General features: G+C 47.0%; 2 protein-coding genes across 6 annotated transcripts; both read left to right on the plus strand.

The window, feature by feature from the left end:
- The first annotated feature begins 5665 nt into the window (after positions 1 to 5665).
- LOC120660159 (enoyl-[acyl-carrier-protein] reductase [NADH] 2, chloroplastic-like) lies at positions 5666 to 11846 on the plus strand. Of its 5 annotated transcripts, none has more exons than XM_039938540.1 (13): positions 5666 to 6088; positions 7051 to 7301; positions 7883 to 7992; positions 8073 to 8128; positions 8244 to 8328; positions 8403 to 8450; positions 8553 to 8627; positions 8716 to 8827; positions 10527 to 10578; positions 10664 to 10715; positions 10800 to 10857; positions 11231 to 11329; positions 11444 to 11846. In XM_039938540.1, exons 1-13 carry the CDS (start codon positions 5703 to 5705, stop codon positions 11572 to 11574), a joined length of 1515 nt encoding a protein of 504 aa, XP_039794474.1. In that variant the 5' UTR covers positions 5666 to 5702; the 3' UTR covers positions 11575 to 11846. The 5 variants fall into 5 exon arrangements, with proteins under 5 accessions (XP_039794474.1, XP_039794475.1, XP_039794479.1 ...); XM_039938541.1 differs by having other exon boundaries at positions 5703 to 6088; positions 7028 to 7301; XM_039938545.1 differs by lacking the exon at positions 5666 to 6088 and adding an exon at positions 6158 to 6758 and having other exon boundaries at positions 7028 to 7301.
- A 2047-nt stretch (positions 11847 to 13893) lies between these two features.
- Positions 13894 to 14484, plus strand: LOC120660161 (18 kDa seed maturation protein-like). Its single transcript, XM_039938546.1, has one exon. It carries the CDS (start codon positions 13900 to 13902, stop codon positions 14383 to 14385), a length of 486 nt encoding a protein of 161 aa, XP_039794480.1. The 5' UTR covers positions 13894 to 13899; the 3' UTR covers positions 14386 to 14484.
- Positions 14485 to 18467: the final 3983 nt, after the last annotated feature.

The raw sequence follows: 18467 nt of genomic DNA on the forward strand, positions 1-18467 counted from the left end.
GCTTTGTCTCACTGGGCTGTTCTAGGGGCTTAGGTGGATCGTCATAAATACCGGTGTATTCAGTGCTGTTCAGAACCTTCTCTAGGAGAGTTCTGACCTCAACCACTGTCCTGTACATGACAGATCCCTCGGAAGCCACATTCATGAAATGTGCGCTTTCCGGTTTAAGGCCATAGAAGAAATGCTGCATAAGTATTTCCTCCGGCATCTGATGTGGTGGCCTGGAGTCTACTAAATGCATACTCCAAGTGATTCATCGCCTTGCTCATGATAGGAGTTGTTTCCGATGTGGAATCACTTCAGAGATGGGATAGAAGAACAAGCAAAATTCATCCTTCAGTTGTATCCAATCTCCTCCGACTCTCCTTGCCGTCCGGTTGTACCAGAACTTGGCTTCTTCCGTCAGAGAGAACGGGAATAGCTTTCACCGTAAGGTGTTTTGGGACATACCGGGTATATTCAGAAGAGGGCAATTCTCTTCAAAGGTTTGCAAGTGAGCATAGGGATACTCGTCTTTCTTCCCAGAGAAAGACTGTGCATGAACCATGGCTACGAGACTGGGACAGATCTCGTAACCATCAGATAGTATGGGATGGCAGGATGGTAGCGGTTCCAAATACCCGCGAGATGGAACTGCCGGATAACAAGGAGAATACTCCATATGGATGGATGGAAAGTCATACGGCTGATTAGCTCTAAGCCTGGTGTTGTTATTGCTCCCCGGCAACGGCGCCAAAAAAGCTTGTTGGCACTCATTAACCTAACGAATTACTCCGCAAGTGCATAGAGACCGATTGTAGCTTTTCACCAGGGAGTATACCTGGGATATCGAATCCAACGAACGGTAAAGCTTCGACCAAACTTAAAGATCGTCAACCGGACACAACCAGCGAGAAGAAGATACGGGAAGAGGGCCTAACTCCAGATAACCTACTACTCTGACTAGCTGACGAGATAACTACTAACTAGATCTGCTTCGGCGGCTGGAAGAGGAAGGACTTCAGAAAGGGGTGAGAGGGGAGTCCAACGGCAACCTGCACTACTGCTATGAAAACACCCGAACGTGGTGGACTACAAAGGACGGATAGGGCTGTCACCACCTACCGACTACCACAACAGTTCCGTGGGGTGGAACACAACCTAAGGTAACGACCAAGCCTGGGCACCACGCCCACAGCTCTCGAGCTACTTGCTCCTACCGTTTACTTAGATAGAAAGCAACCTCAAATAAGTAGAACTTGCTACTTATGCAGACTCAGGATCCCGCAGACCAAAGTAAGTACTTAACTAGTAACTAGGACAGAAAGTAAAGCTAGCGAGAAACTGAAGTTGAGATAAGGAACTTACTCAATTAAATTCTTTCGAGGCGGATACAAAGTGGAGTAAGACCGAGAGAACTCTAGTCTGCTCCATTCAGCTCGACTTTCACCAGAGCACTCACCTCACTCTCTTCCTACTCAACACAACTGTACAAGAGACTCTATTCTCTATGGAATGGTGTGTATTACAAGAGGGGTAAGGTGCTCTATTTATACTACTCTGAGGTCAGTACTGGGCTAAGCGTCGGTTGCACATAGGTAAGACGGTTAAGCTTGTTTTCCACGTCAAGATAGAGCTTCAGAGGCCGCCAAGTGGGGCCGGCCGGCCTCCCCTAGGCCGGCTGGCCTGGGGATGTGGCCGCGTGGCCACCGCCTTTGCAGGGACGCTCTGGATTGCTTCTCAAGGTCGGTAGCGGTTGCGTGGCTCCAACGGTGGCAGTTAGAGGCTGGCCGGCCTCTCCTAGGCCGGCCGGCCTGGCTCTGACTTCGGCTCAGGCTCGTTTTGCACCAACACATTGATCTCTTGGCCCATGTTACTTCTCCGGTTGAATTGGGCTTTAATTCCCTGAGTTGTCGCAGGTTTTGATCTCCACTCCATTTGGTTTGGGCCTTTCGTTCCTTTCTTGTGAGATTTGCAAAACCCATCTTGATATGGCTTGATCTTGAGCTCAGGTGACACTCCACGCGGTTTGGTGGCAAAATGTGGTGGGTGTAGGCCGGCCGGCCTAGGGTTTGCCCCATTTTGGCCTAGATTTTGTGTATGATGCTCCTCACTTCAAATAAACATCAAAACTCGTGGAACTCGTTAATGTTAGTAAAAATTTTAATAATGTAGTTCCAATTGAATGAAATTCGAAGGAATGTTGGCGGTGAAAATCATCGAAATCGACCGCCAACAGCGGCTTGTGGGGAAAAACCCTAGTTACCGTTTTATTTTATAATGGCAGTGGTAGCATGGTAAAAACACCCGACAGGCCAACAGTCCGTTGCAAATCGCGGAAAAAATGGGATTTTCTGAGACATTCCTTTTTCTAAGAGATTACATTCTGGAAAAAGAAAACACTTACACCCCTAGTCAACTACTCGACTCTTCTTTCCTCGACTGGGATTACATTCCAGAATAAGAAAAAGTACTCGACGCAGTACAACTACTCGATATTACAGCTCGAGTACTTTTTTCTATCTAACTTTTCAGCGACTGGGATCTGCTTGCACACTTCTTGGCTTCCTGGGAAGCCTGCTGCAGCTAGATCGGCCCGAGGCCGTGACAAAGTACAAACTTGTTATTCTCATTAAGGGAATAATAATACTCGTACTCTGGGAGAAAAGTTTCAAGAGTATGGAGGCAGATTATAGTAATCACCTCGCAAGTCCTCGTGTAGCATCTTCTGGAGCAATTTCTTCTTCTCCCAGAAAACGTTGTGACAAGATTAAATCTCCTTACCAGAGATGTCAGTTCTTGGGCACCCAGAAACAGACAACCCCAAGGATGTGATACAACAAGACCCAACCAGTCCACAGGGAACCCGCCTCATTGGAAGATGTAAGGACATGATGTCCAGAATGGACCCAATGAAAACATGGGAGTGGCAGGATGAGGTAGCAGGGACTTTTCTTGTCACTCGCAAGTTCTCTTCTAGCATCTTTTGCTGGAAAGGACTACACAAACTTCAGGAGGGCGAGAGCAAGAACACCAAGGATAAGCCATGGCTGCTACACTTTGGTGCTTCTGGCAAATGCCTCTCCCCCACCTTTTATAGCCACAAAGGGGCTTACTGAAGGAGAACCCGTGACTCTATAGTGCACGCATTCATGAATGCATTCATGGCAGTATTCATGGAGTGATTCACGTGTGCAGTCAAGGACACAATAATTCTCCAAACAGTAACATCCGATATGAGCACTGAATAAAAGCCGTGCATCCCGAGTTTTATTCCTGAAGTTTATTTCGGGTGCAATCAGTGTGGCGTATCCAATTGTATTATTTTTCTGGGATTCTACCCGAAAAAGAGGTCTTTTCGGGTACCGGATTTGATGAATCCTGCAAATAATCTGAAGGATAAAATCTGATGCCACGTCTTAAATCCTTAATTCAAAATCTATGCTCGGGGGCTACTCGCGGCAAAAGAGATTTTGATTTAAGGCTCGGGGGCTGCGGGATATGTGCATCAGAGATTTATTTTTCAATTTTTTGGAAAATAAAGAAGGAAAAAGACTGAAGTGACCCGCAGCCTGATTCTGCGATTCAACCTAAGGCTCGGGGGCTACTACATATGGAGCGCGAGTACTTCGCGCACCATATATGATCAGGATTTCGGGGCTTGAGCACCTCACAGCCTCGGAGCAACCAGAAGTACTTGAAGGACTACTTGACGTATCTGAAGGAAGGCCCAAAAGCAACTAGAAAAGATGTTCTGGCTACTTGAAGTACTCGAAGACGCCCAGCCAAAGTACTCGACGACTGCAGGACTCGGCTACGAAGAGCTCGGGGGCTTCTCAGACTCGAGGCAGCGAGACTGCTTATAGGCATAGAATGTTCTAGAGTAAGAGATAGCTTATGGATGTACCTTATCTTTTTTTAAATACCCGAATAGGCGTAGAACTAGCTGCAATACAAAGAAAACTACTCGATTGTGTTGTAGTAGAATTCCAACTGTAATCGGCTAAGACTTTCCATGTAACCCTGTCCCCCGGATATATAAGGGCGGGCAGGGACCCCTCCAAACGATCAACACCTAAGGCAATACAAACCACCACACAGGACGTAGGGTATTACGCAACTCGCGGCCCGAACCTGTCTAAATCTTTGTGTTCTTTGTACCATCGAGTTCCAGAGCAGTCGATCCCTACCTACAAACCTTACTGTTAAGGGTATACCTGAGTAGGCTTGGCGGTAAACACCGATAAAGATGATCTTCTTGTGGGCGTTGTGTATATAAAAATAAAGTTTCACGGTGTACAGTGATTTAATGCATCATAATGGATTACCACCGTCATGGAAGCTAAAGTTACCTATAAAGATCAAAGTGTTTTTGCGTATCGAAGAAAGGAGTCAGAAAAGACAAACTGGTGAAGAGAAATTGGCACGCGACTGGTTTTAGCAATCGGAAATCGACCCACATGGCATGTCCATGGAGTTATCATGTAAATCTGCGTGAAGGCCTTGCATTATCGTCAACGCGCTCCACAAGACGCATAGATTATGACTAACCAACTACCTAATCTCACCTTCAACTACTATAAAATATAATTTACCACGGTCTTTAAAAATCACTTTGGAGGCGGGCCTCCAGCCGTGCAACCATCTTAGTTAAAGGGTTAACCAAGACGGACATCTTAAGGCAACAACCTCAGTTATATATTTATTAACTAAGACTGTTGCTTTAAGTCCATCGCCACGGTTAAGTTTTAACGAGGCAGTGCGCCGTAACACATTGCCTTGGTTAATACACGATTAAGTGATACTACTACGAAAAAATATTAACGGTAGCCTTTGAAAATATCCTTAGAGGTGGGCACTATTCTAAACCACCTGAGTTAATATATGCGATTAACCGAGGCGGTTATTTTTCATTAACCGAGGCAGTTATAAAGAACCGTATCGCAAAATCGATTAACAGAGACGGACGTCTTAAAATATCCATCTCGGTTAGTAGACATTAACCGAGGCGGTTGTTTTAATGTAAACATCTCGGAAGTATGTTAATTAAGGCGGAAGTATGTTAATTAAGGCGGGTGTTGTAAATGAGACTTTCAGAAGTAGTTTGATGCAATTCAATTATTTTTAAACAATTTTACTTTAAACACGTGCCCCACTGGTACCCTAAGGCCTATCTCAATAGGAGTGTCGTGGGAGTATCATGAGCATTAAATTTGCTGATATGGCACAAGAGAGAGAATATTGAGTGTCATGAGATGTGAGAGAAGTGTCATCACTATGATACTCCTCCAGCTCGATTATCTAATTTACAGTCTTGACAACCGTGCGATAACACTCTCCACTAAGACTGATCTGAGGGCATCACGAATGTATAGGGGCGGCTTGACCTTATGATGGCTTCCACTTGGAGTTAAGACCGAGCTCCGTTGTGCATGAGGACCAGACACGGCACTAGAGGCGGCCCCAATATTGTGGGGGGTGGAAATTTGGAAAACCTAACTTGAACCCAAAAAATCCGAATACTAATTTGGGTTTGAACCCACGATACCCGAAATTATTATGAGTAATTCGAGTTCCAAACCACGTACCTGAACTACCAAAAAAAACCCGAACAATAGCTCAACCCAAACAATTTCACTCGGCCCAGTCTAGCCCACCAAGCCTTCGCAGTTCCTAACCCTAACTGCCCTCCCCCAGCCCCCAGCCGCCAGGCGCCAGCCCCCATGCCCCACGCCGCTCGGCGCTCGCTCACGGACACCGCCACCGGCCGGCCACCCCGGCATCTCCCCCTGCAGCACGACTACACCGGCCACCACGGCTCCCACGCGCTGCCAACCCGCCACCATCTATCCATCTCTCTCTCCAATCCTCTCCATCTCTTCACCGGAGCAGGAGGCCAGGAGGCAGGAGCTCGAGTCTGCACCGCCGGATCCTCCTCCTCCACGCCCCCAGCTCCCGCAGCTCCGGAGGCCAGGAACTTGAGTCTGCGCCTCCGGATCCGCCTCCTCCACGCCCCCCCAGCTTCCGCTCCAAGCTCCCGTAGTCCTGCTGGTGGCGGCGGCGGGTGGGTCTTCGAGCCTTCAGCGGCGACGGCGGCGGCCGAGTCCAGGTGCGCCGCCTCCACCACGCGCTAGGAGAGTAGGAGGGGCGGTAGCAAATTTTACCATGCGCTAGTGTAATGTGTAAGGCTGACCTTAGCTAGCTTAAGGTCACTTTATTCCACACACTACTGATGCCCTAAAAGGAAAATCAAATGGTGAACTTAGGTTTGTCCCAAATTGTTATCAGCTTTAGAGATGTTCTCTGAAACAATTTCGTCCATTCCCAGAATTCCTATTCTACAAATAATTTTATAATCCTGAGATTTACTAGAAATTGTGTATATACACCCCTTGTACTAAATGCTATTCTTACGGGGGAAACCATGGATGTACGGATGAGGCCCGAGCGCTCCCTTCGGCTGATCCATACGAGACAGAGATGGTCCTCTAAACCCTGCATGGGTCCCACTTGTCATTCTCCGTCCTCGCCGGCTCAGGCAACCTGAAGCCTCATCAAGAACTTCCCCTTCACCTGCTACCCCCCTGTCACGCAATCGTTCGCGCTCCGATTGCAACGCGCCATTCCTCTCGCTCGCCCTCTGTTTCTTAAACCTTTCCCTTCTCTCGGAGCCTCTCCTCCCTTGTTCTTCCTTCTCTGGCGGCGACGACTGGGCGAGCGGCGGCGCCATTTGTCCTGTCATCGCCCAGCCCTTTGCCGGCGACGAGCGCATCCTCCAGGTATGCCCGCCCCTTCTGTTTCCTTCGGCTGTGCGAGACGGAGCACCCCAAACCCTAACGAAACTATTTGTATTCGGATCTGAATCCAGTTACAATATATTACCTGCTAACTTCGATTTCGTTTTAACTTGGAAAATTTTGGGTTGGTTTTGAATTTCTGGTGTTTGGCTGACCTTGGCTGTAACAGCGCAGACACTATAGGATATACACACCCTGCTCTTTCAGTTAAAATAGTTTATGATACTGCCTTCAGTTTGTTCTCATTGCAGTCGACCCATTTTTCTACATAAAGGGCAATGGGAGCATCCGTGACAACTGGTATGCAGATGCTGGCCATGCGCCCATGCATCCCAGCCTGCAAACAAGTGCTTGGTTCGACATCAGTGCTATCTGCATTTGGAAGGGCACTTAGTACCAGAACTGGGTTTGGCAGCTGTTCCAAACCCACATCAGTGGGGCCAATGACTTCTTCAAATTGTAAGGGGGTTATTGTGAGGGCAATGTCTCAGAGAGGTTCTCAAGGGCTTCCCATTGATCTCACAGGTAAGCTGAATGTAGATGTTCTTCGCTCGAAATTTTCAAGTTACACTGTTATTGATACATTTCTAACAGTGCGTTTTTTCCTAAATTATTTCCTGTTGGTATTTTGTATTATTATTATTTCTGCTAATGCACACTTCCATTGTGTTGATCAATGGATTTGTTTCTCTCCACAACTACATAAAAACAATAAAATACATCTCTGTCAAAGTGGCCTATTGGTAACAAAAAATTTGAGAAATATTAAAATGGAATCAGTCTAGACTTGTCGATAGATCCTGGAGTCATCATTCAAATAGAGTACTTGGAAATTGGAATGGGAAGCAAAGCAAAATAACAAATTATCAAATGTAACACTCTACTTTATCAAATGTAAGAGCACTTCTAAGCGAAATATAACAAATTATCGCCTTATAAATAGACTTGTCGATGTTTGAAACTGAAATATAACCATTAACTAGCTCCTTTGTTTTAGAAGTGCATGATCTTTTTTCTGAAAGGTGGGCCTACTTGATCTGGCCCCATGCACATCTTCAGTCACTACAGGTTTTTTAGTTATTAGCTGTCTTGTATTTCTTTATCAGGCAAAAGAGCATTTATTGCTGGAGTTGCTGATGATAATGGTTATGGTTGGGCAATTGCTAAGGCTCTTGCTGCAGCTGGTGCTGAGATTCTTGTTGGTACATGGGTGCCTGTAAGTCGATCTCATTCTCGAAATTTATTGGACTGGACGTTCTGGTGAAAAGTTATTTTAGAGTTATCAAACATTTGCAGGCGTTGAACATATTTGAGACAAGCTTGAGACGTGGAAAGTTTGACGAATCACGGAAGTGCGTTCATCTAATTACCAACAGTTTCATCATAGTTAAAGTTTTCTTTATTCTACTTCAGTGATTCTTGCTGAGTCTTTTATTTTATTTTAACTTCTACATGTATTTGACGTAGGCTGCCTGATGGATCCCTTATGGAGATCGCTAAAGTATATCCACTGGATGCAGTTTATGACATTCCTGAGGATGTTCCTGAAGATGTAATGCTCATCATTTATGATGTTTTCGTTGTCATTCCGTTTCATGCTTTATGAACCTTTTGTTCATGTTGCAGGTTAAAGCCAACAAAAGATATGCTGGTGCTTCAAACTGGACTGTTAAGGTTAGCTATAATGTGCCTTTTCCCCCATCAAGCAGCTTCAATGCTGTGCTATGATTGGCTTGCTATCCAGTGCTTAATTTCCATGTTCTCTAAATCTTCTAGGAAGTTGCTGAAACTGTGAAGAATGATTTTGGCAGCATTGATATCCTTGTGCATTCTCTCGCTAATGGTCCTGAGGTTAATATATCATCAAATCTTTGTAGTAGTTACTTTCATCGCCACATCAGGATCATCTAGTTGACCTTTTCTTTTATCAACACAAAAGGTAACAAAGCCACTGTTGGAGACATCAAGGAGAGGGTATCTTGCTGCAATTTCAGCATCTAGTTATTCCTTTGTTTCCTTACTTCAACACTTCCTTCCCATAATGAATCCAGGTAATGTTTCTTATATGATGTGCCTGTTCTGTTTCTCTACTGATTTTCCCTTCAGCTCCTATGCTATTTGCTCAGTTTTATTTTAATGACTACACACCTTTCTCATGATAGGATTATATTTTTGAAGTGAGCAAGGATATCCTTTTAAACTATGTTTAAGTGCCGGTAGCAAATCTACTTTGCACTTTCTGAATTGCAGGACCTGTTAAGTTTGTTGACACGGGCTGACATCAATGTTCAAGAAAACGCTAGGCGCTAGCCTATAGACTAGCGCATAGGAAGGTTAAACATAGGCTAAACGTAGACTTTAGGCCTCAGTTTAGTGTTTAATCTCGATTAAACGGTGTTTAATAATGTTTTATTTTTAACCTTGTCTGACACTCACATTGCACTCCTCCACCTGCATACATGGGCGGCGGCAGGGGTATGCCCCTGTTTGCCATGGCATACCCATCATTTGAGATCAAACATTAATAAGTATGCATTTTTATACATATCATGTACATTCAATCTATGAAAAAATAAAGCTCACTAGTTCAGCAAAGGAGAAACTTCCTCCCGTCCGTAGCGGGGGTGTTTGGTTACTTAGGCTTATAATAAGCCCATCCCCATAAGCCTCAAATAAGTCTCATCCCATCCAAACACCTAGGCTTAAAGGTGAGGATTATCATAAGCATCTTCATAAGCCCATAAGCTCTTCTAAGAGGTGCTTATGATGTTTATTTCCTATGGGCTTCACTAAGAAAACAACAGTTTCCAACTCCTACCCCTCCACAACCCTATCCATTCAGCCCCTACAAAGCACATTAATGAGGGCCGGGGCACAAAAGTTATTAGCTAGTAAAGAGTCTTATTATAAGTGCATACAACCAAACACCTATTTGGGCTTATTATAAACCTCTCCATGTGAGAGGCTTATGGACTTATAATAAACCTCAATTAACCAAACAAGTCCAGACTCACGTAGTCGCGTCTCGCGAGTGGCGAGTCGCATCATATCACCCCTTTCCTCGCTCATCTCGGCGGTGCCGCATCGCGTAGGCTGCAATGGTGCATCCTCGGCTCTTCGGTTGCTGCTCGACGGCTACCCCACTCACCCACTCTAGCGACCGGCGGGCAGCACCAGCACCTCGCGTCCTCGCCTGCATCGGCCATCGCTCGCGGGCTGTGATTACATTCGCTAGGCGGTTATATTTGCTCGGCATACCCAGCTGTAAATTCCTGGCTCCGCCACTAGCTGCATAGCTAATTTTTGTTTCCCACCGCATTGGTGTGTTACAAATCCTTCCATGAGGCAGCCCTTTTTCACATCAAATTAGTTCCTTATATCCGGTAACATAACAAAGAGAATGTTAATTAGCTCATAAGTCTTAACGTGCTCCACATTGGGAGGAACGAACTAGTAGTTAGTGTTAAGCCAAGAACCAGGCATGTTGAGCCAAACTTAGCTTTGGTTCGGTAACAATGCAGATAAACCAGACTTGGCCACTGCTGCTAGCTTTACTTGTGCCTTTGTGTGATAGAACTGTGGATGTGCTTTTTTATAAAAGAAAAATATTGTTTCCTTTCATTGGACCAAAAACTATTTGTTCACAAAACTGTTCTCTAATATATTTTTTTAGTAAAAAATTCTTGTTTCTGTTCGTTGCATAAAAAACCATTTGGTCTGACACAAAGCTTTATTTTCGATAATTTGCAGGAGGTGCTAGTATCTCTTTGACCTACATAGCTTCTGAGAGGATAATTCCTGGGTAAATATTTTATTAATGATTTCACTTTCACAGCTAAATTATCAGCTCGTACTTATGGTTTCTTTGGTGATTGCTTTATTTATAGCTATGGTGGTGGTATGAGTTCAGCAAAAGCAGCACTCGAGAGTGATACAAGAGTACACACTTCTCTATGAGATCTTGCACATGTATAATAATGCTTCCGCTGTATATAATTACTTCCGATCCATTTCCTATTTCAGGTTCTTGCGTACGAAGCAGGTCGAAAAGGCAAAATCAGAGTAAACACAATATCAGCAGGTAACTTCTTTTCTTTTGCGAATAAAGTAAACAAATATTCTTTAGGAAATCTTGCAGAACAGAAACTGTGCTGCAAATTGACAAGTTTATCCATAAAGCATTTGTGATTTTCAGTAACTATTAACTTAGCAGCACTTTTATTCTTGTGTATCTGCATCATGCATATTCTTGTGTCGTCTGGGTCATGCATCTATGTTTTTAAAGCGGTAAGGCGAGGCGAGGCGAGGCGATCCACCACCGCCTTATCGCCTAGGCGACGCCTAGGCGGGCTAAGGCGGGCTAAGGCGAGACCTTAAGCAAGGCGAGCCGCCACCGCCTTGTCGCCTAGGCGACGCCTTGAAAACAGAGTCATGCATTGCATCTATCTCCATAGGTCCACTGGGAAGCCGGGCTGCGAAAGCTATCGGATTCATCGAGAAGATGATAGAGTATTCCTATGTCAATGCACCACTGCAAAAGGAGCTATTGGCAGGTCAGATTTCCCGTCCTTCCGTTTTAGTGTATCTGTTTTGCCTGTTTCGAAACAAGTGGCAAAAAACAGTTACTTTCCTTCTATAACCTGAAAGCGCCATTACCTACTCGACAGATGAAGTTGGGAACACAGCAGCATTCCTCGTGTCCCCGTTGGCGTCTGCAGTCACTGGCTCGACTATCTATGTTGACAATGGGCTCAACACAATGGGACTTGCACTTGACAGCCCTACTTTATCCACATAAGAGGCTCTCGGCTTTGGAATTAGCTCAGAGGGCGGTAGATTTTGCAGGAAATTGAGTTTATTGTTTGCATTAATTTGATCTATCAGTTGCCACCGGGAATAGAATTGTAGGATGCAGTTTCCATGTAATGCTAGTATTTTGCTTTTATAGGCAACTGAGGTCCCTTTGCTGTCTTCAGCTTCTGTTCGTGTAAGTAAATCGTCCAAGGTCTGGACCTTTTGTGGTAAATGTTTTCTTTTATAAAGAATCACAAAATGTGTTGGAACAAGAAACTGGATAGTTCTCCTTGGTGAAAAAAAAAGTGGTGCATGGTAAAAACTGCAAATGGGGAAAATATCCCGTCCTTAGGTTGAATGCGATGGAAGTTACGGTATTAACATACAAATCACGCCTAACGGGCACTTTCATATATTCGCACACCACGACCTGAATATTTTAACATCCGAAAGCGTGAAACAGTCCGATCGCTAATCAGAAAGAAGAACAGGGTCGAGTCGTTATATTCTTCTTGCATCCGTGTCCTGATCACGGAAATCCAAAACGGCGATTTCGCGCTACAGCGCTTCGTGGCGCGCGACAGTCCAACCGGCCACGCAGCTATATCCACGCAGATATATGTGCGGCTGTGCCCACCCAGGCTTGCTTTCGCCTTTTCTTTTCTATTTTCTTCCCCCGTGTTCCAGCAGTTATTATTCATTTTTCCAGATTTGAACTTTTTACTTTCTACTATTTATTTCTCTAGAGAGATTCTCTTGGCAAAGACTTTAGAAAAAAATCTAATACAAATTATATCAAGCATTGTGCTTAGAATTTGTATGATGAAGTTGTACAATTATAACTTGTAAATATAAGTTTCTACTTTTGGAAATTTATAATTTGTAAATATAAGTTTTTAGTATAACTTTTGCGCGTAGAATAAACTATCATCATAACTTTTTATGATAGACATAACTTTTATGTATAACTTTTTTCTAGCAACTTGAGGAATAATTTCTTAGTATAACTTTCACGATACATATAAATTTTTAGCATAACTTTTACGATCTATACAATTTTAATGCAATGATTTTTTCAAATACTTATGGAGCATAACTTTTAGCATAACTTGTAGAATGTTGTCTTTATCAGGGAGATTCGTCTTACAAAAATTCTTTTACACAAGTTCATCATTCAACTTTTTACGTACGAAATTCATCATACAACTTTTGAGTACAACTCTCAATATACTTTTTTAGATAACTTTTCACACAATTTTGATGCATAAGTTCGTCATACAGCTTGTGAAAATATAATTTGTCGAGATAACTTTTCAACACAACTTCTATGAAGATGTAATTACGAAGACTTGTCGGATAACTTTTTACATATAAGTTCATCATACAAATTCTGAGCACAAATGCTTGATATAATTTTTAGTAGATTTTTTCTAAAGTCTTTGTCAAGAGAATTTCTCAAGAGAAATACATAGTAGAAAGTAAAAGTTATTACCTGAAAAAATTGAATAATGGAACACATGGGAAAAAATCGAAAAGAAAAAGAGAAAGCAAATCGCTACCTGCCTGGCTGTGATCGGACGTGGATTGGATAGCTGTCACCGGCTGTGCCTTTGCGCGCCACGAAGCGTTATACCATGTGATTGTGGTTTTAGATTTCCAGTCAAGCAGGAAGGAGAAAAAAAGCAGTTGATACATGGTAGGACCCATGCACGTGGGAGCAGTGGAGGCACCCGCACGCGCTGATTTAATTGAGCCGCTCATATGTTGGACGCTTGATCACAGAAACCGAAAAAAGAATGGACACAGATTCCTAAAATTGAAAGTTTGGGAGCTGTCGGAAATCGATTGTTCCGAGGCGTTTAGTTGGTGAAAAAGTTTGAGTAAAAGTTTGAGTTTGGCTACTGTAACACATTTCGTTATTATTTGACAATTAATGTTTAATTATGGATTAATTAGTATTATTAGATTCATCTCGTAGGAATCAGTTAGACTATATAATTAATTATTTTTTCAACTGTATTTAATGTTCTATGCATGTGTCCAAAAATTCGATGTGATGGGCACTGCACAAACTTTATGGGAACTAAACGATACCTTAGTTTTCTTCATAGCGCGCGCGCCTACTAGCCAGCCCCGTGCCACGTGCGGCGGCGGCGCTTCTCGACAGCGGCACACGTACACCGCAGCTCGAGCCGACCCGGCACACGTGCACGTACACGCACAGCCTCGAGCACAACACAAGACGACACGCATAAATCCCCCTGCCGGCCGGGCCACCAGTCACCACGACGCCACATCGCCGGTGACAAGCTTCCATCGACCGGCGGAGATGCAGGGCGGGAGGAGCGCGAGCGCGGTGGCGGCGGCGAAGGAGGCGGCGGCGAACGTGGGCGCGTCGGCGTGGGCGGGCAAGGAGAAGACCAAGGCCGTGGTGGAGGAGAAGGTGGCCAAGGCGAGGGCGCGCGACCCGGCGGAGAAGGCCGCCGCGGACGCGCGGATGGAGGAGCACGTCCGCGGGGTGGAGGCCGCCAAGCGGGACACCATGCGCCAGAACGCCGCCGCTAAGGAGCGCGCCTCCGCGGCCGAGCACCACCCGACGCCGCTCGGCGTGGCCGCCGCGCCGCCCGTGCCCGCGGGGCCCGGCGTCCACGTCCTGGACCGCTCCGCGGTGCCGGCGCCGGCGGCGAACGCAACGGACGGCGGCCATAGTGCTACTGGTGGCGTGCCGGTTGGCGCGGCGGCGAGGCCTGATGCAGCTGCAGGTGCAGGTGCCGGTACCGGCGGCGGCGTCCCACCGGCGAGCGGCACGGCCTGAAGAGGGGAGGGGATGTATGAGTAGCGTCGTCGATCGTGTGCGCGTGGCTGTGCAGATTGGCTGTTTAATGTATGAGATTTCCTTCGCATTGCTGTGTGTGTCATATATGTACTACGTCCGTTTCTTGTGTGTGTATTCTCTATCGGTAATGTGATGTGAGCCTACTCCGTTAGGCCTGTGTGGTAAGCCACGCCGTCCTTTCTGCGCGGCCACAGGGCTCTCGGCTCCGCCGCCGCGCCCGCCGTCACCGTCCTGCACAGCAGGTGCCTGACGCCCCTCCTCGCCCGCCTCGTCGCCTTTCGAGAGCGAGCAGAAATATTAATACAAGAGCGCGCGTTCGCCGACCGGCCGGCCCATCCTGCCCGCGCACCATGGGCGCCGCCGACAAGTGGCTGCTCGCGCTCGTCTCCGTCTCCTTCGTCTCGCTTAAGCTCTTCCTCTCCGCGCTCTCGGGCTTCTCCGGCTCGTCCTCGCTCTTCGCGCGCCTCCCGCCGCACTCCTATGTGCGCCGGGCGCCACCACCCCTGCCCTCCTTCGCAAACCTGCTACCTGCTGGTCGGCGACCGCGGGGACCCTGCTCCACCTCTCCGCCGACGCGTCGGTCTCCGATGGCGCACGATCCGCATGGGTGAGGCCGCGTCGTCCGGAGAGTAACGGGCTCACGACGATGTTGTGCAGGACCTGCGGATCATGCCGTAAAGCCAGGACGTGGAGGTTAGCTCCGGAGCTCCTTGGTCTTAGTAGCCCTGTGTCCCTCCGTGACTTGTCGGTTCCATTTGCATCAATAGAAGCCAAGATACATGATGAGCGTTCCGGCTCCACGGCGTTCGTCGCCGGCAATCCCTTGTGTTGTGCTTCCCTCTCTGATATTGTGTTCGTGAGTGAGAGCGTGAGCTAGGAGCTGAGCCAACATGCGCAGCGCAGGTGGCCGCGTAGGCAGCAGCACGAGGGCACGGATGAAGGCACAAGTCTTCTCGGCAGCAGCGGCGCGAATGCGCGTGGACAGCGGCGGCACGGATGAAAGCGGAAGCCGGCAGGGGAGGAAAAGAGGATGTGACCTGCATCCTTTGACCGACATGTGGGCCCAAACAGCAACAGCAAGGATGGCGTGACCTGCAGGCTAGACCTAACGGAGCAGGCTAGCAGAGGACCTGAGGTCACTGCAAGCCAGCAAAGGTCACTTGTAGGGCCATTGAAAGTATAGATTCATGATAGAAGATAAAAACGGAGTAAACTGGGAGTTTGAGCTTTTAGGGTCAAGGAACGGATCCTCATTTCTTTGAGGGCAGTCCGAACGCTCCATGTCATATAGTTTCCATAGTATTTAATACAATGTCATGTCGGCATTTTGATGAGGTGGCAATCAAATTAATGAGGAAAGAGAGAGAAATGGTTTCTCCCCTGAGAAACTAGGTCTACGCGTCGACCGAGAACAAAAGAAACTACTACCTCCGTCCCAAAATATAAGTATTTGTTGATTTCTGTTGATTATGTTTGACCACTCGTCTTATTCAAAAAATTTAAGAAAAAATAAAAAAAATAAGATATACTTCAAATATATACAATGATAAAACATATCATAACAAAATAAATAATATTTTTACAAATTTTTTGAATAAAACGAGTGGTCAAACATGATCAGCAGAAGTCAACAAATGCTTATATTTTGGGACGGAGGTAGTAGCAAAATTGCGCTGGGGCTGGTCCTCGTTTCCATCATTATGGGGCCCACTGTGTGCACCCAATCGAAGAACTGCAGAGCTCACCTTTTCAAAGGGAAGATAGTGGTAGAATTAAATTTAGATGCACACAAACCAACATTGCATTGTGTAGTGTAGTTTCTAGAGGTAGTTTCTTGCTAATTTGGCACCTATGGAAACTAATGTGTTGTTTCTCGGTTGGGACTGCCCTGATGACCATACAAGGAATTTAGCTATTTTATTCAGACTTACCTTGCCGCCGCATCATCCAATGATGAAGCGCAATGCTGAGTCTACGGTTGACCGCAGACTCAGCAACTTATGGTCGACTGAGCTCGTCATCCCCGTCTACCCCTTCCGCGTTGCTCCCTCCTCTTCTCATTTACTTCACTTTTTTCCCTCTCGCTGAGCACACCATCCCCGCAGCCTCCCCCTCCCCCCGTTCCCCCTTCCTCTCCCCACCCTTTCCTCTCGATAGATCTAGCGGGACGGTTCGAGCGGCCCTCCGGGCGGTGCCTCCCTTGCAGCCGCTCCCCGCCGCCGCGCGCTCCCCAGCCGCGCGCCGCGCGCGGACGCGCTCTCCTGGGCCGCCGCAAGCTCTCCCCGCCGCGCGCCGCCGCCGACCCACCTCCTGGGCCACCGCGCACTCCGCGCGCCAGACCTGCCTGCCTCCCTCCGGCAGCTCCCTCGGCCTCCCTCCGGCGTCTCCCTCCGCCACCCTCCGGCGGCTCCCTCCGCGCGCCGTACCTCCACCCCCTCCGCGTGGCAGCGGCCAGCAGTGCCGGATCCGCGGCCGCGGCAGCGGAGCAGCGGGGAGGCAGCGCCGCGCGTAATTTTTTTTTTCTGAAATTTTCTTTTTTGATTTTGGATGATTTTTTTTCAGAGCTTTTTTCTTTTCGTTTGATGCAAAAAAAAAATTCAAAGTTTTTTTCATTTTTAATGTAAAAGTTTTCTCCTTAAATTTTTTTTGTTTGTTCTTTGAAAAAAAATTTCCAAATTTTTTTCGCATCCTCATTTTTTTCTTTTGAAAAATTTTTTTAGAAAAATTTTTATCACAAAACGACAAAAAAGTTACTATAAATGAAAAAGTAGCTGTCGGAAAATCGACCGTATGGACTCCTTCCGTACGGTCAACCGTAAATTAGCCATCCCCATGATGAAGATGGCAGCGGCAAGGACGGAGCAATGGTACCCCACAACAGTGGCGAATCTAGAATTTGGATTTAGGGGGGCTCATCTTCCTCTTCTTCTTCCTTCCTCTCTCTTTTTCTTCTTTTTCTTCCTCATTTTCTGCTTTCTTCTCTTGATTCATTATTGAAATTTGTAGGGGGGCTTTGGGAGGCTCCATGAATTGCACAGGAGTAGGAGGGCTGGAGCACCCCAGCACCCCCTAGCTCCGCCGCTGCCCCACAAGCTGCTGTCGAGACTAAGAGCACATCAGGCAAAATGGCAAATCTAAAATAACAATTCGGGCGGGCTCGGCGGCCGCGCAGCCGGTACACGTCACCCGAAAATCCTTGACCACTGCGATGCCGATCGAGTGGCTCATGCCGTGTCAAAACTTGCGGCCGCTGCTCGAGTGTTGCTGCTGGTGGTTCTCCTGCCGACGCGTTGGTGCCGTTCCGCTCGCCGCGTGTCATCAAGCACAACTCACTCCGCGTGTCATCAAGCAAGAACTTCTTCGATCGATATTTACTTCAACTACTGTACCGTGCTAACACTGCATTAGAAAAACTTGCTCCTCCATATACATACACAGATCATGTATCAACCGACTACAAGACTAAGTCAACATCTCTTACCACACGTTATAGTGTACCTACCTCATCAGCACGTATCATGCAGATTATGATCCACAACATCATAATTCTATCTAGCTATAGAAGAACTGCTAATTGTTTAGCTAAATTTATATCTACGCTTGTAATATACTGCTACTCCCTAGGTAACTATGCTGTAATCATCTTGAGTATCTAATGTGTACTCGCGCGCATGGGCGCGCGCCAAGCACTAGTTCTATACATCATGCGTGGCTGCGAGCCGGGGGGGGGGAGGGGCCGTTCATCTTCTTCCCCCGAGTCAGGGGAGAGGGTGCGGCATAGGGAGGGGAGGGATGGCCGGGGAAGATGGTAGGTGCGCGGAGCGGCCGCCGGCGAGGTCGTTGACGGCTGGGGTGGTGGACGAGGCTGCGGACTTTATTGTCCGGGGTTGCTGGGGTCAGGGCGCATCCATGGACACCGGATCTAGAGGAGGGGTCGGCGGCGGAGGCGAGGCGGCGCAGGAGCCGGTTGGGCGGGGTTGGACCCCCGGTGGGTGGTGCCTAGCTGCGGGGGCAAGAAAGGCATGCTGGGTGGGCGGATAGTGCGGCATGGCAGCGAGAGT

Source organism: Panicum virgatum, chromosome 2N (genome assembly GCF_016808335.1).
Source record: "Panicum virgatum strain AP13 chromosome 2N, P.virgatum_v5, whole genome shotgun sequence".
Taxonomy (NCBI): domain Eukaryota; kingdom Viridiplantae; phylum Streptophyta; class Magnoliopsida; order Poales; family Poaceae; genus Panicum; species Panicum virgatum.